Source organism: Heliangelus exortis, chromosome 4 (assembly GCF_036169615.1).
Source record: "Heliangelus exortis chromosome 4, bHelExo1.hap1, whole genome shotgun sequence".
NCBI lineage: Eukaryota > Metazoa > Chordata > Aves > Apodiformes > Trochilidae > Heliangelus > Heliangelus exortis.
The window spans coordinates 15,643,312-15,667,258 of NC_092425.1; the positions used below are offsets into that span (position 1 = coordinate 15,643,312).

Below are 23,947 nucleotides of genomic sequence, written 5' to 3' on the forward strand. Positions count from 1 at the left end.
AAACAAATGTGTGAAGCTTGGCAGATTTTTTTGTTATAATAGAATTCCTTGGTTTTTGGTTAGGTTTTTTTTTTTTTTTTGTATTTTCTAATGACTCAGGACTACACCTCCACACAGTGACACATTCATTCTGCCCACTCACACTTTCAAAAGAAAAGCTTAGGGAAGTGCAATGGATATGATCAAGAAGTTGTAGAAAATCTAAGTGCCACTAACAAAAATGGTCCTTTACAGTATTTCATTTTAGTAGGTACATGCATACAGATGTACGTCTGCCTCTACCAGACAGAACTAAGATGGAATTACAAAATACTGTCTACAAAACACATCTACTTATTGTCAAATAATTAATTTACTCTTTTAGGATCGTTTTTCAGCTGTTAAGTGGCCTCATTATATAACGAGCAATTCTAAACAAACTCAATCCAAAATTCTACAAGGTCATATGAATCCCAAAGAACAAATATGTAAGAGGTATTTAGAAACATTTAAACAGAATGACGGATAAATTTTATCATAAATATTGGCCATGTTAGTAAATCTTGCAAAGAGAGCTTAAATTCACATTTCTTTCTATCCTGCAATACTTCATCTACCTTCACAGTAGTTTTATCCAGGCCATACTGAAGTTTTCTTTAAATAAAACTAACCATATCCAAGAAGCCTGAATTCAAACAGAAACATACTAAATCATAGCTTGATACTGATAAACACTGGAAAGGAAGTGCAATCATCTATGTCAACTAGGAAAGATACTTGTTAAAGGCCAAATTATAATATATCTATCATTACACAATAACAGAAGTCACTAAAATTAATAACTTAAATTGAGATTATAAGTAATTCCTTTCTTGTTAAACAATTAAAAAAATTTCAGAGGGGATTTTCTTATTCTTATTACATTTTACTTTTGTATTTAATTCTTTACAGGATTACATTCTGTCTCTATTTCTATATTAAAGGGACTTCAGAATAGTTTATTCAATCTTACACAACTGAGTACTTTCTATTGTATAAAAAACAGCCTCCCTGATAGCCTCATATTAATGCTCTTTCAGGGAGTGAGAAGGAGCAAGTGACTTGCAGGCTATCTGCATCTTGAAGATGCTACCAAAACCCACCCAGCAGTAAGATGTGTGACTAGCTTGCTCATGTTTTATGTAATTCCTACTGAACAGCTAATTGGTGTTTCAGAGTTGGTCTTTCAGATTATCACCACACAATGAGCCTATACAATATCATCTCTTCAGTGAAAAAGAACATTTTCTTGAAAAAATATTTACAATTACTGTCCAGAAAAAGCAAATTATATTGACATGAACAATTGCAGCTATTTTCCAGAACATACAGAAGAGGGGAACATGTACATTTAATTTGCCCTCCAATGGCCAATTCCAACCTCAGCTACATTTAGAGACAAGAACATGAATGGACATTGGGATCACCATGATCCCAATGGTGGTAATAGGCAAGTTAAAACTACTTTTTCCATTCTTCATCTAACCCCTCATATATGTTTTAGAACACAAGTGTAACTGTTAACTTGGTATTCCACCTACAATTTCTGGCTACTTATATTTGAGTGTCTACCAAACCACTGCTACAGATACAGACTTCAGCCAGATTTAAGATATTTTTAAAACTAAGAGATATCACCTGGAAAGAGACAAAAATGCAAGAGGAACAAAGCAATAAACAACGGGCCTATTTATGCCAACAGATGTCAGCAAATCACAGAACAAAAACAGAACTCCAGGGAAAATTCTCATAAGCACCTGTTGAATTCTCCATATAGATAAATGACAACTACCACTCAAAGGTGATTGTTGCCACTACCTGCTTCTAACCATAAAGATTTTGATTCAGTAGAGTATTCAAGAACATTTCTCAGTAGAGTGTGACGAAGAAACTCATTGCAAGGCAGAAATAGTCCGAGATAAGTAGTGGTTACTGATTGGCCAAATAAGAATAGAAGCCTTTTCATAACTCTGTGGGGGATCACAGGTCTGACTGCTGCACAGCCCCTCTATTGCCACATCTAACAGAAGTATTGTGACTGCAAACATTCAATAAGCTCCCGATTCTGCCTCACACACTAAATGCAGAGGCAGCTGACTGAGCTTTCTGAAAGACCAAAAGCAAGATGAGACTGTTACCCTCTAATGACTGCCTACAGCTAATACAAAAATTCTAAATATTTACTTCTTGAATTCTGCACAACGTAGCAAATAAAAGGGACTTCTATGTGCAACTAAGTGAAAAGAACTACAAGATTTCCAGTAACTTGTGGATAATAAGACATATTGCACCTGAGCCAACTGCTTAGCTTGAAACAGCCTGCAATGAGCATACTGTCAAAATTAGTCTTCCTGAATACATTTCATAGATAAACTGGGGAATTGTGGATGGAGTGACGAAGTAATCACGTTAACTATGCTGAAGATGAATAGCATCTTCTGCCCTATATCACTTTTGTCAAATATCCAATAATTTTTATTTTATTTCTGTCGTAAAAAAGTTTACGAAGGAAAGAACTGATTCAATGCTGATTGAGTCTGTAACATTATTTGCTGCTCCAAAGTGCTTTTTTGTCATAGAGGAACAGGCTACACAAAGCCGCCCTTTTCAAGGTAGATCTTTATTACATGCAAACAAGATTGCAGACCAGATACTTGACACCTGTATAAGCTACTGAAAAGAAAAAGAAGAATGTCGGCCTGGTTTCTCTTCCCACAATATAACAAGCAAACAAACAAACAAATCTAACTGGTTGCCAGTGGAGAAACCATTTTACCAGTCATGATTCAAGGTATCTTTGCTAATCATACTAATTCTGACACCAGAACAACTTGCTGGTTTTCTAAACTATTTTCTGAAATTGTCCATACATTTCTCTCCTCACAGGAGAAATTCAGAACTTTTTTCCTTCCTTTCTACACGATTTTGTGATGTTCTTGCAAAAAATCACATTTTTGTCTTGAACAGATACACACTTTTCCAGAAAAACATACCTGCACACATAGACAAAAGCAACCTTTTATTTAGAATTCAGATTCACAATAATTTAGAATAAGAAACAGGTCAATGACCTGAAACACAAAAGTAATGCTGGGCGTTCATCTCACCAGTACCAATTATATTTTAAAGACGAGTGCAATTTCCTATAAATTTGCTAAAAATAGACATGAGGCTGACAAGCATGTTGTCTATGATAAACTCCAGAAGATTCCTTTTTTTCAGAAAATTTCTCCAGAGTACAGACAGAGCATAAAATGAAATTGTATGCTCATGGTCAGAGCACTCTTAATTCTGTCATCTAAAAGCAAATACATTTAACACTAAACAAAGCCATTGATGCCAGCAAACTTGCCTTACCAAGAGAAACGTTCTCTAGAAAGGCAGAAAGCAGAACTGTATTATATAGATTAATTTCAACAAAAGTTTCAAGTGCAGTGAAGTAAGCCTACCAGACTCTCGGCTTTAAGGTGAGTTTGAGTTCTAAGGAGGATAGAAGACACACCTTTCTCCTCCAAACCAGTGAAGACACAAAAGAGGAACTCTCAGAGACAGTTGTGTATGGTTCAGTATACAAAAACAGAAAAAGACTTCCTGTCTAAATTTAAGAAGATCTCTTACTATTAAGAGGATAGAAACATTCCAGGTAAATAGGACTGCTGGGACTCTCCGTAAAAGGACTTAATTAATTTCAAAGGGATTAGAGTATATTTATGTTCAGTGCACAAAGTGTACATCCAGAAGGAGAAATAAAACATCTACCACCAGATGGTCACAGCTCCATGTGACAAAACATACTCTACAAAAAGAGCTTAGGGTTTGCCAAAAAATAGAGATTTCATCTTTAGGCTACAGTCAAGTTGTATGTCTAAAGCCTGAAGGGTACATTACGATTGACTAAAAAGGAGTCAAACTTAAGAGTCTTTGCTGTATGACATTGAAAAATGTACACACACAAGAACTGTTTTCCTATCAGATTACCTATTCTCTGTAAATACAACTGTAATTTCAATTATTTAAAATTAATACTAAGAAACTGGAGTTTTTACACAAAGTAACTACCACACAACTACCACTTTTTTTTAGTTTTTCTAGAAAACAGAAGATGGGACTAAACCTATCCGTATTCTTCTCTATGCTTGCTCACAAGTTATGTTCAAGAACACAAAAAAACCACCAAGAGTATCATCTTCAAGTGAACTTTATATAGACTAAGGGATCAGGATCTGGAATTAACATTTTCTATCTCAGTAAGATATTCTTTTTTTGTCAAATGTTTTTGTAATACTGAAAAAAATTAAGAAATCTAGCTTTCTAAGGGAATACTAAAAAAAGTAAACTCTAATCATATTATTCAATATATGTAACAGTACCAGTTATCCTTTGTTTTCAAATGCAAAAGCAATGATGATCATGTCATTATTTGAATTTCTCTGAACATAGACCAGCATTTTTAATTCCTGAGAATTTATGAAAGCATTACTCTGTATTTAAAATCTATACTTAGCTATTTCCAGCTGCTCAAATTTCTTTGTTCACTTATTCCATTAAATACAGCTTTCGCTTAATACACTCAAATGGTTTTTTGAAGTATTTTATAGAGCCCATTCAAATAAAAGAGTCTACTTTTGATTCTTCTTTCCAGAATGTTTTCCTGAGTATATCCTGTAGTTCAAAATCACTTTAATTTTATAGGCTAAAGACAAGAGTTCTCATGGTCCATATTAAAATACGTTTTGCCTAGCAAACAAATTCCATCAGTGAGTGTAAAACAAGTACTTGCAAACACCTATTGACAGAAACCAGACTCCACTTTTGTCTGAAGCAGAAAGAACACTTCTCTCAGGATGTTTCAGCTATTAATGAAACGCCAAAATGGTTTCTTAGTTTGATGCTTCCGTCCCTCTGCCCCACTTATAAAAAATATATAAATTCCCTAGATAAGACGCTGAATTCAGAGTATTTTTCCTTTCAGTTCTCATTGGTTCTCAGGCTAAAGCTATGTAGGACAAGAAAATAAAATGTTTAAAATGAAAACTGTTTCTTTTCAGAAAACATGCTGAAAACAATCATCCCATCCATTTTTTCCAATGTTTTGGGCATTTTGAGGTGAGGTCTATGTAGGATTGCTCTGCATGGGTAATTTAATCTCTGCATAGGTAATTTAATACATTGTGCAATTCTCTTTTTTTTTTATTTCAGCCTCAGAAACAAACAGCAGCAGTGCAAAGTTTAAGGTTTCCCAATTTTTCTTCAAAAGCACAGTAAAAATTTCACAAATACTATATAATGCATCCCTAGATAACCAGAGTATGACATATAGTATACACAAAGCTGTTCGCTTCATTTCTTGTTTTTCGGTTTTTTTCACCTTATTTTTCTGAACGTTTTTTCCTATACATGGATAGATATCCTATATCCTATATATCCTATATCCTATATATCTACCTAGTATACTTCACATTTGTGTAATTTTTGCTTCATTTATGAAGCTGGTTTTTTTTTTAAATCCTGACCTCATTTGTTTTTATTTCCTCTTTTTCTGCAGAACTTACTACTGATCCTTTGATTGGTTACTCCAATCAGCAGCTTTTGAAGATTCTCACTGAAACTACTGAAAATAAATGGCATCAGCTGAGTGACAGAATTGCAATTCACAGCTATACAGCTACACTTCCTTAACAGATTATACCACATGTAAGAATGCTCTTTCTGCATTTCCCTGAAGAAAGCAACATCTGCTCTGCAGATTGCAGAAGTACTACAAAAAACATAATTCTTCACAGAATATATGTGCCTACACCTACTTCAGTAAAAGTACTGTACAATATTGCATGCAGGGCAAGGGAAAAAGTGTGTTAGGAGACATTCGTATCTGCTGAGTTCACTCAACAGCGCTTTGTCTTCAACATCCAATACTGAAGTACTCCAAAGATTTCCAATAATTTCAGTCCCCGCTCCTTATCAGTCCTGCACCATACAGAAAATATTTCATGTTTAAACTAGCTAATCTGAAAATCAGTCACTTCTGTGAAAAATCTGATAAATCATTAATTAGCAGTATACAATGCATCTTCTCTAATATGGGTGTAGTCATAAAGGGTTATCTACTGTCACTACAGAAACCTGCATATCAGAGCTGTGTATAAAAAAAAATATTTTAAAACTATTTATAAAGCATCTTATTTCTTTTGTTCTCAAAATTGGACTTCGCAGCTTCTCAAAAGTACAGTTTCTCTGAACAGAAAAATTATTTTATAATTGTGTCCCAGCAAAGCCAGGACAGTCTATCATATTTTTAAAGATTACTCTTAAGACTGGTTGGAAGTGTATTAAAATTGAGACAAAGCAATTAAATGTTATGCTTCAGTAGATTTTCAAAGTACCAGGTTTCAGAGAATGGTCTGCTAACTACATAGTAACTTTACATATTAGGGGGCTACTTAAAAAAAAAGACCAAAATTGAAATAGTCTATACACAAAGCAATTCTAACATGCAGGATCCATCCATTATCACAAACTGAAAGTACAAAAAAAAAAAAAAAAAAAAAAAAAAGAATTGTCTTTCCATCTGATTGTAGAAAACACCTGTAATTTGGGTTTAGTTTATATAGACACAATGTATCTGATTTTAGTAATTTTAAAATTAGAGGTTTCTTCAACTAAGACAATTATCCTTCCTGACAGAGACCTTGAAAGGGTGATACATCATACACAAAGTTACAACAAAAAGCTTTTTAAAGCAGGTTTCTGTCTCCACTCACTGTAGAGAAAGTCTGCAGAAAATTAGCTTTTGCTAAGCTTCTAAACTATCAGAGAATTAGGCAAGATGACTCTCAGGCTTTTCCCTTTGAATACCTCAGTTCCACTACCAACAGTCTGTCAGATGACCAAGGAAATCATGATTATCAGAAGACACACAAACCCAACAGTGCTTTACCCAGGATAATGAAGAAATTTTCTTTGTTTTACAAAATTAACCAAAGATAGCTATGCCTTTATAAATGTGGCTATTTCCAGGAAGGGAAAAAGATAAGTTTTTTTTGATACCTTTTTTCTCTTACAGAGTCAGCACTGTGACATTTTAAGTCTACATGATAGGGTTGTTTTGTTTTTTTTTTGTGAGGGTTTCTTCCCTGGAACAAAAATTTTGAAGAATTTTTAATGCTGATATTTTTCTAGGCAAAAGGCATCAGTATTTCCATTTCATAATTTGGAAGACATGAAGGAGAGAAATTACACTTCTGCTATGCCAGAAATTAGGTTAGGGAAATAAGGGGAAAGAAATTTCTGACTGCTTAAAGTACCATGCTAAGTGTTTTGTCACTGGCTCATGATGGACTAGGAACACCAGTCATGGAAGTCTTATTCTAATTTTACTTCTTGCCCGGTTGAAATCTTAATGGAAAAATGCATACATAAAAATATATGAACTGTACTAAGAAGGAGTCTTCCACTAATATCTACCTAACTTTCAGGGTGGCAGATGGATGTATCTACCCATAAGGGAATGCACAATATGTGGACATCTTTAAAAAAATAACATTCTTCTTACCAAAACTTCTCATGAACTTCTCATTAATGTGTATCCCAATGGTAAAGATACAAATGATAACAAAAGTAGATTTTGTGGGGCTTAAAATGAGGGATGATGGGCTACATAAAATATCAATGTTTTTTTTCCAACTTGTATTTCTACTAGCAAAAGTTTTCAGAAATAAAAATTAAAATCTCCTCTTTCTCTACCACAGGACATTTTTTTTTCCCTCATAACACAAAGAAACGTAATGATGTTTTGAGGTAGCTGATATTTGGATTAAAACAAAATTCCTCCATGAAGATAACTTTCATGGCTACAAAGAAATGCAAGATACACCAGTAGTGCACTGGTGAAATGATCCTGAGCAATCCTACATAGAGTTATTCACCTATGGAAAATTTGACACGACATTTTTCTGCCAGCTCTTACCATATGTAATCAAGTAAATGACAAGAAAAAACTCATGCCAAGAGATGAGGAAACAGGAAAGAAATGCAAAAGTGGGAAAGGCAACAATAGTGGTCAAAACATTACAAACATAGCAGACTCTGTATCTCGTATTGCAGAACCAAGTCAAATATTTACTATTTGCAGCTGCAATAATGTACATAGTTACCAGTCCAGGATACAAGTGTTAGTGATGTACCAGTACAGGGCACAGACCATGCACACACACAAGGCACAGATTTAAGGCAGAAATGCTAACAGCAAAACCAACATGACCACCTACAGAGCCTGAAGGCTTTTCATTCCTTGGTTGATAGTGTTAGCAATTTACCCCTGCCTGGAGTGTATTCTTAATCATTAGGACAGGGGTAAAAAGAAACACATAAGCTGTTAAAAGGCTTATGGAAGGGTGGGGGAAGATTCTCTTGGGAAGAAAACCCAAGCACTTGGGAAGCAGAATTTGTACTGATAGCAGATTTGCCCTTTTAATCAAGTGTAGTATCCATTAAGATCACTCCCCTTTTAAACAACTGTTGCTTTTAATTACAAATGAAATTATGTGGAAAAAGAGATGACCTTTCAGGAAATGGAAACTTTCACAAAATTTCTCCCTTTCCAACTGTCACACTAATCAGCGCTGAAAGGCTTAAGAGATAAACGTCCCACTAATTCCTCCTTCCAGACAGTGTCAAAACAAGAAACAGAAAATAGAGTCTAATGTACAGGAACATAGTTAAAGTAGAAACGTCAGTGTAATATTAACAACTCCTACTCTAATATCAATTCTATGAAGACAAGTATAAGCACACTTATAGGGTCTTAAGCTTGTCTTAAAATACTCTCCTAATCCTAAAGCTGCCACAGAACAGTGTTAACAATATCCAGCATCAATCACATGCTTTCCCACCTGAGTACGATTTCAGTACTTTGGGACCAAGCTCCTAATTTGCCCTCACAGGATAAGGAAAGATGCAGTAGTCTAAAGTAAAATGAATAACATCTTAAAAAGGTATTTGAACACCTGTCTTTATTCCCAGAGGTTGGTTTATCTTTGAAAATATTGAACCAGAACATTGACAGGAAGAGGCTTCTCTGATTTGCTACTAAGCAGGCAAATTATTTAATATTACATATTTAATGTGAGCAAGGCCCTGGAAACACCTGATTGATACTGGCTGTGCTTAAACCATGACAGCATACATAGAAATAACAAACATCTTAAACAATGCTTTCACACTCTTTTTGTTTGAAATTTTCTCTCTTCAACCTCTGCTGGAAATAGGCATGAAAAACCCTACCTGTTCTTTATTTTAAAATGTTTAGTGTGTATATTCTTTTTTTCCTGAATCAATTTAATTCCCCCTTTGCTCTTACTCCCTCAGTTAAGAGCTCAGGTTAACCATGGCTGAAAAATGCCTGAAGAAACTCTCCCACAGATTAAGGACTCTCTCCTCCCATTCTTCTGTTGTTAAAACAAAAGGAATCAAACAAGTATCTTAAAAATAAAAACATAGTAACTTCTAAACACTGGAATTGAGTTTCATCTGAAATATCAGAAATGTTTTAGCAGTACAGTTCATTTATGAACTGTATTTGTAAACAGAGCCAGTGATCTCCCTGAGGTCTTTCCCCAGTACTCCTAAGTACTTCGACAGCTCTGAAGTATTATTAAAAAGAAAGCAAATTTTCTGATCGTTTCAAGTACATGTTTTAAAGTATTTTTTTTTCTTCCTTGTTTGAATTGAAATAACCAAGTCAGGAAAATTAGACCAACAACTGATTTTTTATTTCTAAGTTTCACATTGAACAATTTATAAGCTAAATACATGTGGAACCTTTTTGAGAAGAGTAGCAATTCTCAGTTGCCTTCAAATCACAGTGTGTCAATACTATACTTTTACAACATTGCCACTGAACATTTGTTTCAGAAAATATCAGTAATACATACCCTAGTAGCAAAATATGTATTTTTTCTGCGGCTATTGTTCAAAAATAAGCTGAATGAACTGACTGCTGTGTAGAAGCAAGCCAATTAACTATTCTGCAATAACATTTTAACTAGTTATTAAAATGAGTTTTATATTAAGCTACTCCATACAAAGGCATGTAAGTACTTTGTTGTATAACCATACCTTTTCTTCACAGTACCAAATATATCCAAATCATCTCTGCACACCAAATTCAAATACCAAAATCAATTAAAGTGTAAGCATATATTGATTTTTGTAGGCTTCGCTCAGAAACAAAATATATTTCTGTAATGCCCTGCATTACTAAAACTATACCATTTTTATATTTCTATATGCTCACTAATTAAACATATTTCTTGAGAACATTTTGCCACGTGGATGCACCTTAAGCCTCTCCATAGGGAGCTATCAGAAGGAATAGCTACAGCATTGTAGTTTGTTCTTTATTTCTAATTAGTCTGCACTAATGTTCATATTAGTTGTAGATAGCAATTTTTGTAATCAGGACTCAATTCAGCAGATTACTGGTGATTTAAATTACCTGAATCACAGATTTTACTCCCACTTTAAGATAAAACTCAAATATATATTTCTATCACTGACAGAAAAAGTGCTCAGGAAATACCTGAGAAGTGACTGATGTCCTAGTGAAAAACAACTTTTCTGAAAAAATGACAAAACATGGTAGCAAGGCCTTTCATTTTAATTTTCAGAGAAAAGTAATTCTAAGCTTCTTTCTATGCTCACTAAAATTGAGATAGCAAGGATGATATACTGTCCATGTATCACAAAACAATCTGTCTTTCTAATTTTCCCAACTTAAAAGAAAAACTTCTATGAGAGCACAGTTTAGTTGTACACGTGACAAATTTAACAGGTCTGTATTTTTGCAACAGTCCTTTTAAAGTAAAATTATATTAACTTACAATGGAAATTTTACCTGCAAAAGAAAAAAAAACCAAAAAACCACACAACCCTTTAACTTTCCTACAAATTTAAAAAGAACCTAGAACATACTTTTCTCAAGCTCAGCTCTGTAACTAGAACTAAAGTAAAATGAACATCAGCTCTCATGTTTTTTCTTCTTGCAATAAAAAGAGAGAGAGAGAAGAATGTTACTGTATTAGTACTATTGTTAATAGTCAAAGGACATCTATGTGGAAAAAGTCCACCATGCACACATATATGCACACACAAAACAAAATTTACCTAGCTTCTTTGCTTCTAAATAAATCTAAACTAAATAACAATGACTTTAAAAATCCAGATATAAAGAAAATACCATACTGTTCCTATGGCTTCTTACATCTGTGAGATTATCTTCCTAGTGCTTATGTTGTATGTTCATCAACATTTAATTTTGTTCTTTCCCCTAGAAAACCTCTCAGCTTCCACTGTTCCATTAGTTAACTAATTAACTAACAGGAAAGTAATCAAAACACACTATGAAAAACATAGTAGCAGAGCAACAAAAACAAATAGGAAAACGTAAAAATGCAAAACAAGTGAAACTACTCCTTAAAAATGGAATGCAAATATTACATATACTTTCTTCTGTTAATTAGAGTATATATATGCTAAAGCTAAAAGAATTATTCACCAAGCAGCAAAACCCATTAATACTAACTTAATATCCAGAAAACATATTTATATGTAGAAGGCTACTTCATTTTTTATGGTGTTTGGTTTTTCTCTAAAATACAAGTGGAAGAACTACAGATACCTCTACATATAGCCATTCACCAAAACTCATCAAGAAATGCAATGCCTATTGTGAAACCACAACGTAGTATCATGTTGGTATTAAAACAGCAACACAGGGGCAGCGAAGCAAGTATACTGACAGAAACAACCAAGAAATGTGTAAACTCCAAATAGATTTTAACATCACTGAACAACTGTAAGAACTGGCAGTACGTAACACATTTGGACTGCAAGAAGAAACGTTATCACACACTTGTTTTTCATTCAAGAGTTTTCACCGTGAGTTTTCCAGTATCACAGAATTGTCACAGCTGGGAAAAAAATCCAAGGTCATCAGGTCCATCTGTCAACATTACCCCCCACCAAATAAAATATAGATAGATAGATAGATAGATAGATAGATAGATAGATAGATAGATAGATATAAACAGATATATATCAGTATCTGTATCAACCACTAGAGCACATCCCGAAGTGCCTCATCTACGTGGTTTTCAAATAGCTCCAGGAATGGTGATTCCACCACCTCCCTGGGCAGCCCATTCCAATGCCTAACTTCTTCAAACAAAACATTCCCAATTCCCTCAACCTCTCCTCATAGGGCTTGTACTGCAGACCCTTCTGAACTCACTCCCAGCTGTTCCAGGTCTTTCCTGTATTGAGAGGCCCAGAACTGAATGCACTAATGGTGCAGTCTCACCAACACTGAGTACACAGTATGCTTTCAATAGGCCATTAGTGTACACAGAATTCTTCTATCTGGAATTCACAACCCATGAGAACCTTTCATATACAAACTGTGCATTGAATGCTGGGCTTTTTGCAGATGGTGTTGTATAACATAATGCTAGAAGTCTTTGAGCATTCAATTTTCCATACCAAGTTTTTCAAACAGATGACACTTTGTTTCCTACAGAAGGTCTTAATGAAGACAAATTGACTGTTCATAGTTTCAAACATTTCTGTGCAAATCAAGGCTGATGAAAATAATTAATTTCACACAAAAAAGTTCAATAGCTTTTTTCCTTTTTTATTTAATAATAAAATTTTCCACAGAAGGCAAAAACCAAAAATCTAGTTTAGAACACCACCTTCAGAGCAACAGTTCTGTAATGAAAGCACAAAAAACTATGGAATTTGGCTGCTAAAGGGAAGCTGGCCCATAGTTCATGATATTCATATTACACTTCATATAGTAAGTGCTCCCCCAGGATATAAAAACTTGATGTCACACCCTTGACTTCTGATGTATTTGATGAGCTATTGCTTACTTTTCACTAAGTTATTGTGAAAGATCTACAACAAAATACATTTACAGAAGAACAATTAGGTTTACATATAAGGCAAATGTCCTGCAAAATCTGTGTCCTGCAGCCAAGGTGCAAAATAAACTAATGGACAGTTTGCGCATGACAAATTGCGTAATGTTCAACTTTAAGAGAGATAAGTCACAGGCTGGGGTGAGTGAAGTGGGGTGAGTGAGCTATCCCAAATAAGATAAACTATGTAAACTACTGAAAAGTCTTGAGGTCTTTTGATGTATATTCCTCTTGAATAAAATTTTTAAAATGGATTACAAAAAAGCATAATTGGACAGGTAGAGCAATAAATCCATCATTTCTCCCACAAAAATATAATGGCGCAGCTTCTTTGACCATCTCAGAATTTATGTCTGCAACTTTTGTTTTGTTTTTGCTCTAAAACTGACACTGACATTTGTGATTTGCTATTTAAGAAAATTATCAAACAAAATATTTATAAACTAACCAAATTCCACAGTTTTTGAACACTTAAAAGGAATGTATGGCATACAATATATCACTCTCCCCATTACTTCTTTCTGAACATAATTTACTAAGTGATTACAGGTTCCACACAGGTCTACTAATCATAAGTCAAAGTAAATCAAAGGCACGTGGAACAATTTGTTTACTTAGTGTTACCTAATTTCGAGTTAAAGCAAAGGTTACTGGGGTTGGGTAATACTATATTTAACAAATAAAATGCTTTGAGTATTATGTTGCTTCATAAAAATGCATATATTTGCTCAAACTTTTCTTAGAAAGCTAATAGATAGTTTAAAGATTATTTTGGTATTCTCTGCCCTAGAAATCTACTTGGCAACAGAGACAACAGCCAGTCATTACAAGTACCTGTTTGTAAAAGTTCAAGCCAAAAATCACACAGAGCAGTAGTGCACAGCTGAATTACATTATCAGGTCCTTAAGAAATTTTATGCCGATGGAGTGAAGCACTTAACTAAATGAAAAATATAAAAAATACAACAGTAGCTGTGCTTTGAAAAGCAGGAAGTGCTATCTTAGAGTCACAGTCAAATTCTTCAGAATACACTCAAAAACTTTTTTTTTTTATAGATACTTAAGCAAGCATACTATTCACTCAAATTCTTCCTCAAAAAGCCTGAACTTGCAGAAGGCAAAAAGGAAGACATAGATTCATACAGCCTACATTCAGAAAGAAGAAAAACATAGCTCCAAACTCTCAAAGTTTAAATCTCATACAGAAAGATAAAAATTCTTCAAAAAATATGGTGTAAGTGATAATAAAATGTGGAATTCTCCTCTGAACTGAGACTCAAGTTTTGTCACATTAGACAAGAAGTCCTATTTCTGATACGACGCAACTATAATTGAGCCACTTTCTACTGATCTATGTTGGCAGAGGACAGGAGTTACATGACATGTTTACAAGCACTAACCACCAAAGTGCTGTTTGTTGATTGGTGCTGTTGACTCCCACCAGTCCCATGTGTCAACTGATAAGAACAGAAGAGATCTTGAATACCTAAATCCAAGCTGAAAAAGAAAGGTGTTCCTTCTTTGCTCCTGTTTTTCCATTTCCTTCACACTAGATAAGTAAAAATTCTTTATGCTGGCTGAAATAAGCCTTACACTCGCTGGTTCTTGTCTGGAGCTCCTGAGCAAGGACATAGCCACTGAAATTTTTATGGCAATGACAAGGGGTTTGAACCTGGTGTAAAGGTTGGAAAGACAGGGACATTTATCAATGTAACCATTATTAAAGAAACTAAAGCACATGCTGCAAATCCATATAGATCACATAACAGTAATAAAATTTTTATTTTCATTTCATCCCCTCATTTAGAATTTTTCTTGTAACCTTGCGAACCTTGTAAAAGGAAAGTGATACAAAATGTTTTGTGTTTGGAGAGTATATTAACATTCTCTGTGCAGAGGAGGGAAATAGTGAATATTTTTATTAACAGATGTCTGAATAAGCAAAAATACAAATGTTGGAAACACCAAATGACCCAGTAACGATGTAAGAAAATAAAGCTAAGACAGGTGTAACAGAACTTCATAACTCTTAACAGGGAGAAAAGTAGGATGTATCTTAGTGAGAACATACAACAAACTACAGATTTCAAAAGTTAGTTTGAATTACATCATTGTATCTTTTACTTAAAACAGATTTTGATTTGTTTTACATCTCTCATTTCTTGTCACTTTGCTCATGAGATTTCTTACACAAAAATGAACACCTTATGGTTGCCGAATCAAGTTAAAGTACTGCCTGAAGATAAGCACCTTACTTTGGGCATCTATGAATTACAAATAGTAGATGATCAATCTAGCCCAGCACCAGACCCCAGGAGGGTAAAAAAAAAAAAAAATTAAAAAAATTAATATAAAAACTAGTTTCAGATAAAAGAAACAAATACCAGGTAAATCTCCCAGTTCATAGCTTTGCCATAAACTCTTTTATATAAATGTCCTTTCTTCTACAGGATGAATATCACTGCCTTGCTATGCACTGCACAGCTTTTTTATGCTTGCCTGATTTTGTTTTCTACTTAATAATTACCACCTTCCCATTTAATTGAATCTCTGTGCACTTTGCACAGTGCAACATGGAATTCAGCTAGAGGGGAAAGCAATGGGCATCATACAATATGCAGTTCATTCAGCAGCTTGGCATGTAAGGCAGGACAGAGGTATCTACCTACAAATCCATTAAGCAATGCAGCAAATGAATCAGACACAGCCTATAAACACTAACAGAAACTCTCTTATGAAAAACATATTCAGATGTCTGAATTCAGCCCTGTAGACTTAATGTTCAAATAATGATTTTAAATAAGTAGACTGTCATCATTAAAGATTTACTTCACCTCTCACTAACATCAATGGACGTATTCTCAGTGACCAGGCAAGGAAAGACACCACAAAAACTGGACAAGGAAGGTTTGATAAAGGTGGGCAAAAAATTCTTCACCAGAAGCACTTTAATTCCTGCAAGACTCTAAAAAGTGCACTGTTTGAAAAAGTTCCTGTAACAGTTCAGACATTACAGGACTAGCTGAATACACATCACTGTGGTTTTTCAAATTTTATGATGGCAATTTATTCAGTATTAAGAAGATTTCTTTTACTTTTTGTTCTTTTACCTTCAACCAGTCACTTCTGCTTATAAATGCCAAGCATAAAATGGTAAATCACAATGTCTTTGGTTCATCCCCAATCTTGACTACTCTTGGAAGGTTTTATGGTCTAATGAGCAGGCTGTTTGGCTAAAGCTACCTAAGTTAAGCAACAGAAAAACCCAGCTGTCAGATCTGGAAATACATCTATTTATTTTTAAGCATAATTTTTTCTATTTTGGGATAAATTATGATGTATTTTAATTCAGTTGCATAAAAAATGTGTATATATTTACAGCTATAAAACTTTTTGCTTCCAGTAGTAAATTTATCCAAATTTTTCTGATAAAACCAACCAACAGCAAGATATGTGTATGTATGGGAATTTAGCATGTGCAAATTACTAAACTTTATATGTACTAGAATAAAGACTAAAAACCAGAAATGTATGTGGAAAAACAGTATTGTACAGATAATATTAATAAGCTGAACTTATTATTAATGTTCAACAGTAACTTGCAACTTTTTATGAAAAAAAGTTTCCTGACTTTCCCTATATTTTAATACCTAGCTGTTAAAACAGGTCATTGTACCAACTTTCTTCAGTAAATCATCAATTTCTACAGTAATTTTTTGCTTATGTGATCTATCAGTGCGAAATGACTTGAGATGGGAAAGCAAAAGTGAAAAATAATTAAATTTTTTTAAAATCTAACAGCTAAAGATGATTCACATTAAATAAGAATGCCCAATGAAGCTTTAAACACTGACATTACTACCCACAAACTTCTTTCAGAAATTAAACTAGATGAAATATGAAGATTACAAGAACACTTGGTATAATATAGTTCTTTAGGATTTACTACCATTGCCTCCATAATAGTTGTTTCTAAGGGAACAAGGCAGACTTTTAGTGCTGAGCATAGCCAAAATGAAACTTAAGATCAGATGCAGATGATGTGTTACTAATACATTCAAATACGTCCCATTAAGACAAATACACAAAAGGAAAAACACCACTGCAAAACCAAATGACACGTTTAAAAAGGTTAAAATTAGAAAAATATCCACAAAGTGAAACTGAAGCTATTTTACTAACAAGTACTTTTCACATATGCATAAGAAAAAGAGAAATCCCTTGGTTAGGATACAAATTTCCTTAGGCTTGAAAACTTTGGAGGTGCTCTAAAGCTAGGTACCAAAAAAGTTCAAAAACTGTTCAACAATTTCCTGATTTCATTCAGCCTATCTTAGTAGGGGGATAACACAACATGGGCCAACAAGAACACAACACATAGCAATTTAAACTTGATCTCTATTTAGAGGAAAAAGTCACATTTGAAAACTTGCAATCATATTAAGCCAGACTACTATTTCTGCAGCTATTTACTTCAAATGCTTCAATGATTATAAAGTAATAGAGATGGAGGAGACGGAAGAAAAAAATTTATGGTAATAGTCTAAAAACAGATACTCTAATTCCAGTTATTTTGCATTGGTTTTTACATTGAGTTTTGCCTTACAATGTACCTCTTGCTCCAGACAACTTCCCTTTCTGATTATAAAGCCAAGAAAGCCTACACAGTTTATATTAAGGTTACCATCTATTAGCATACAACAAAGCTATTTATGCTACACTATAATAAGCACAGATAGCTAAAGTCAATCCCAATAACATTTAATGGTAAGACAAGAGAAGTCTGGGTATCCATAACCACTAAACAACCTAGAGCACATAAAATAAAGATTATTCTTTGGAGAAAGGAGATAGAGATAAGATGAAACAGTATTATCAGCTTTACTTGAGATTATGAGGGCAATCTGAGGAAAAGCACATTAGGTTTACTTAACTGCTAAATGTTAGCTGTATAAAAAGCTTCCAAACCAATGCCTTCCGAGAGACAGTTGAGTTCAACACTAACAATAGTTTGAGATTAGTGGACTCTGCATTTGCAGGCAAAGAAACCACTTGTCAATAGAAACAAGCAGCAAAAACAAACCAGAGGAAAACTGATCGGGCGAAAGAAAAAATTAACCCATACTTGAGAACAAACTAAAAGCTTATATAAAAATCAGAAGCCTTTTTCTATATAACAGAAGAAATTACAATTAAAGATTTCCATTATGCATTCCCATTTTAATTTCCCATGTTCAGTTTAGAAGTGCTAAACAATTAAATGGCTTCTTAAATGTTCTTAATCAATATTAACAAAATTCCTAGCATTTTCCTATATTCCACAGCTTAAAAAAAGTGTTCAACTCTTATTTTACTAGCTTCATTTCAAATGCAGTAATTGTAGATGTAGGTACAAAACGCATGCATTCTTTAGGTCAGATCTCCTCGGTTTCAAAATTTTTCCTTCCTCACCATATTAACAGAACTAAGATCATATAACATAAGCAATGAAAAATGAGAAAGGCTGAGTGCTGTATTCATTATCCAGTCCTAAATACTGCCTTAAGTATTCATGATGATCCATAAACTTGGGGGATTTCAGCCTAATGCAACAAACTTTTTGAATAGAAGTCCTTCTCTTCAAATAAGGTTTGCAGTACTCCACTCTAAAAACAGGAAAACCTTTCAAATGGTGATCATCCAACAAGGTACAAAAAACTTGTGATGAATTCTTTTCAAAACAGCCATTGGCTTTTTCAGTTGTACAGAGATGCAGTTGTGTGGATGTACAGATGGGAAGAGATATTCTGCCCACAGAGTAAAGAAACACCAAGTGAACAGCTGGATGGGGAATTTAGTTGGGAGAATACAGAGCTCCTTGGTATTAAGAAGCCTTAAATCTCCAAAAAGATATCATCATCATAAATGCTGGCAATTACTGAATTAGTATGGAGACCTAGTATTTGATTCATCCCCTTTCCAACCACAGAGGTTTAGATTAGACTAATGTTAAGAACGCATATTCTTTAAGTATCTTCCAAAGTCTCATTTGGGAGGCCAACATCAGCTGCCTGAACTTGCCAAATGTTTTAGAAAGCAATATATTTGATGGTCAATGTGAGAACACTTCATTGTGAAGCTGAGTAAAAGGTAGTTTTACCAGTGCAAATTTCCCCTTTATAGCTGATAGGTTTTAAGGTCTGTTCCTTGACATTTTTGTACCTTTTCTGCCTTTGATAACTGCATTAATCTTGTAGGATGAAAACACTTCGGTATAATGCAACTGATCACATTGTTTCATAGCAATACTATGTCATAGTTGAGTTGTGCAGAATTTATTTATGTACTACAAGTATCTTTCTCTACAAAGTTCCTGAGGCATTTTTAATTTTCAAATATAGGAACTGCTTAGATTATGAACTCTTTGAAAAGAAAAAGCAAAAATCACTATCTAGCAAATTAGGTAATAAATAATTCTCCCTAAGTGACAAGTAAAATTTACCATATAAAATACATTTATTACACAGTTATTTTAATTAACACAATGAATAGGATAGTGTATAAAAATATCCATGACTGAGGTGAGTTACTTCACAGAATTTTACAGAAATAAAAATTAAAGTTTCTGGAAGGTTTTCATAGGTATAACAATTAGTTTTGTGACATTTTGTAAAACTGTTTGTAAAGACTACATAAAAAGACTAAGTGATTACAAATGACAAAGCCATTATACTTTGTTCTATAATTAAAAATAATACCATTACTTGAAATCAGGTCATAAAGAAAATTATTCCTGTATTTTTGTTTTTTCCATAGATTTACAGCACTATGAGTAATGAAGGTTTGGTACATTAGATTTGATACCTAAGGTTTAGGATGTTCTAAGAGGAAGAGTATGCATTTAATGTCATTACCCAATTAATTTTTTTTAAATAATAAAAATATATATATAAACCATGGTTTGTTATGGAATGTCTGGTGCAACCATCATAGACAAGACCATTAGCAAAAAGCACTATAAACACAACAGAATACAATTGAAGAACATTCCCTTAACTTAGCATCTACTAAAGACTCTCAATTCCCAAGCATGAAACAATTATGGAATATGTACACATAGGCTACGACATCATGACCATTGACTTCTGAAAGCAGACTAACCAGCCAGCTTGAAAAATTTTAATAACCATATCAGCCTTAAGACTTATTTTAGTGACATACATAAGAGCTGCAGCTACTTGGTAAGTAGACTGCAGCAGCACCAAGATTGGGTTAAAAAGTCTTCCTCCCTAGCTACTACAGGCAAAAGTAAACATATCTTTGTATATAAGCCAAAATGTTTGACACACATATTAAGTTGAGGGAGCTGATACTTGAATGCATTCCTCAACCCACTGCCATCTTGAAGATTGAAAGCCTATTTAAGAAATCCCATTCCCAATTTTTGCAGAAGAAAATTATCTCAGAAGATAAGACTCTAACAAGCACCTAGGTTTCCACTGTTCCACAGAAAGGTACTGTCCTTGCCTAGACCTATTCATTATTTTCAACAGATTTGTCAGAATTTTCATCATCTTTCCAGAGAACCGAAGAGTCAGTTATGGTTTTGCCTACAAATACTGAAAAGATCCTAACTAATGTTATCATATTAATACCTACCTTTACTGACAAAGATATTAAGACAGCCTAGGTTTGGGGGCATGTTTTGGTTTTTGTTAAAATAAAATACCATATCCTGTTTTTTTAGGCTTTGCCAGGGTTCCCCTTCCTGAATGACTATGCTCTTTCTCACTGTGACCCAAACTCTTAAGAAACTGAGCCAATGAGCCAGAAGTCAGGGACATTATCTTCCATGTTAACCAGTCCTGTCAGTTAAGTCTTAAGTTAAGCCTTTAAATACTTCTTTTCACAGCAAAATGCCATCTCACCCTTACATCTGTACTGTATTTAAAGCCTGAAAAAAATATGATACTCTCTAACCAGAGACTTAAGTTACACAGACCTTGCACACCTCTTCTGATTTTAACTCTGCAAGACAGTTACTCCTACAGGCTAAAATGCAGTTAGGCTGTTCCTTAACAGAAGGACACATTTGAATCACTAATTAAATTGCTAATAACAAGTTCAAAAACAACAGGTTATAGTCATACAAGTAAATTTACCACTTACTGTAGAATATTAATACAAGTTCTACACCGTGTTATATTAGGGATAACTGATCAGTGCTTCTTACAAGTAAGGTATTTTCTAATGCATTCTTGTAGATTCACTCAGTTTTTAATTCCTTTACAATCACATTTTATGAGTTAATGAAAACTACCCATGCTTTAAAGGGAGAGCCTTGTGAAGCATTAACAATCCATAAATATTCCAGATCCTGAGCAGACAAAGGTTCTGCTCAAAAAGTAAAAGCATAATCCTCACTGAAGTACTAAGCTTCCTTGAATCTAAACACAAAAGCAGTCACTCTTAAAACTCTTGGGGACACCTACTTGTCACAGAATAAATTATCTGGCTAATATCCAATATTACAGTATATGCTAGTGGGCACCCAAGAGTCAGGCATTAGAGAGCATTTAGGTTTTTCAGCTTTGCAGGATAGTCCTATGTAATGACTTTGCCCAATTATAAAATATAACTGATGTAGTTTTGGAGCTTTCTAGCAGCTGCCTTTCATCCTAAAATATTTATACTGCACTGCATATTTTTTATCCAAAAACACAGGTCCCGAAGTACAGTACACTGAAGTGATTTTTTTCACGTGAACATGTTTAAGATATTCAAAGCAAAGCAAACAAAAATATCTGAATGCTAATTTCAGCGTTCTCAAACACTGAAATTATGCTGTACAATAGCAAGCATTGAGGAAGTAAGCTCTCCCTCAACTCCAACAGCAGCTCTTCTAGTTACTTAACACAAATAGCCAGATTTGCATCCCACATGCAACATATACATAAAGCTAGAAAATACACGCACCCAAGTAAACTACAGCTCTCAATAAAACCACCCATACTCACTGGTGACATTTACTTCAGTTCGCTATAGCAAACCATAGCCTCCAGCAAGCTGTACTACAAGCAACCTGTTGACTTCTTAAATTGCAAACCAAATGAACACTTTACAGCCAAAAATTCCAGTAACCAATACAGTAAAGCTAAACAAAAACATTTCGCATGCTTAGAATTTAAATTTTTAAAAGCAACATCAAAGAATGTAGTATATCGGAAGATAAAGGAAAATGGTTTTAATGGAAAGAAATGTGAAGGACTTTTGAGAACTGGCTTGCAACAAACAGAACGAACTAAGCGCAAAAGCGAAGCATTCTGGAGGCTGAGCCACCTTACAGTAGCAGGTTTCGTAACAGTTGAGATTCGGGTCAGACTCTGTCTGGCGTTCACGTACTCCCAGCAGGGCACTCCGGACACACCATTTACACAACATACAGCCTTATTTAGAGGAATTCCCTCACGCGATCCAAGATCAAACATCCTCCACACAGCGTCCACTCACATCCCCACCCCCCCCCCAACCTCCTTTTCCCAGCTGTGCCCACAGCCCTTTTCCCCCAGTCCGTCCCCTCGGCACTCCTGACAGCGGCGAGATGGGGCAGTCTCCTCCGGCTCACCCTTCCAGGTGGCCGGGCCTCTGCCCCAGGCAGCACTCGTTGAGCGGCGATGGACAGAGCTCTCTGCAACCCCGACCACCGACCCGCCCCGACCCCCCGGGCCGGCCTCACTCCCGCTTCGGCGGGGAGCTGGGCACAACGGACGCAGCGCGATCCCCAAACCGCAGCCCTTCCCGCAGCCGCCGCGGGGCGGGAAAGGGGGAGGGGGGAAAGACAAACGCAACTCCCTCAACGCCGCCTTTTAACGGCTGGCGACCCGCAGGGCGGGAAGCAGCTCCCGCGGCCAGGCCCGCAGGGCCTCGGCGGTGCGGGCTGGGCGCCCAGCCCAGCGCACACCGAGTGGTCCTCGCCACTCAGCGGCGGCAGCGCACCGGCAGCTGTCCGATGGGACCTTCCCTCCTGCCGCGGCGCCGCTGGTAATCAAAAATTAAAATTCAGAGAGAAGGGGGAAAGTCGAGGCTGCACCCCAGCCCTGACTGCCCAGAGGATGCCTTCAGCCAACAGAACCGGCTGGCAGGGTTGAACTTACGTCTCGGAATTTGTTCCACTGCCCGACCTCCTTGTCGTACTGGGAGATGGTCGTGAGCCATTGTTTATCATCCAGAAAATTGCCGCTGTCCGGTCTATCCCCAGCCGCCGCCGTCAGCGCCGAGCTGCACCACGCTGCTGCACACACACATATGAAGGCTGCTACCTTGAGCATCTGGAAAAGAGGAGACACGGAGCGGAGGTTACCCACACCACAGCCGAACCCTAGCCGGGAGCTGCCGGCGGGGGACCGGGACAACAGCGCGCAGCTGGCCCTCTTGCCCACACGAACAAGGCACGGAGTGCGGAACGGGCAGGGGAAAAGAGAGCACTGAAAAGAAAGAAAGAAAAAAAAAAAAGGCTGCCCAGCCCCGTCACCTTGCTGCAAGTCCCGCAACCACGCTCCCCACCGCGGCCGGAAAGGCGACCCGCTCCCTTCCCGCACTCGCCGCCGTCTGCAGCCGGCCGGCCCGCGCCGCGCTCTCTGCCCGCCCCTCGCCCCGCCCCGTGCCGCTCAGCGCAACGCGGACGGTAACGCCGCGGAGGGGATAGCGGTCCGCGGGCGGGTGTTTCTGGGCAGCCCCCTGTCCTGAGGTAAGCACCGCCGGGAATCGGCCTTCTGCCCTCCTGTCTCCTCTGCAGCCGGCCGGCCGGCCCGCCCGCCGCCCGCAAATCCTGCGGAACCCGCCAGTCCCGGGGACTGTCTTCACCGCGCGCTCCATGGCGCCGTGGGAGCTGAACTGTGCCGTGGGAGCTGGGCTGTGCCGTGGGAGCTGGACTGTGCCGTCTGCACCTCCAGGTGGAGGCGAAAGCCGCTGGG

The 23,947-nt window shown here is 36.3% G+C and overlaps 1 protein-coding gene across 3 annotated transcripts in view; it reads right to left on the bottom strand.

Annotated features, from left to right (window-relative positions):
* The window catches only part of SPOCK3 (SPARC (osteonectin), cwcv and kazal like domains proteoglycan 3), a 163,998-nt gene extending 140,326 nt beyond the window's left edge, over nucleotides 1-23,672 (bottom strand). The window contains exons 1-2 of one of the 3 annotated variants that reach the window (XM_071743121.1): nucleotides 23,506-23,672; nucleotides 23,129-23,302 (exon numbers count right to left, since the gene is read on the bottom strand). In XM_071743121.1, coding sequence (XP_071599222.1) covers nucleotides 23,129-23,302 — 174 coding nt within the window. In that variant the 5' untranslated portion in view covers nucleotides 23,506-23,672. The remainder of the gene's footprint in view (nucleotides 1-23,128; nucleotides 23,303-23,505) is intronic. The other 2 variants (XM_071743122.1, XM_071743120.1) reach the window with 2 other exon arrangements.
* Between the last annotated feature and the right edge of the window lie 275 nt (nucleotides 23,673-23,947).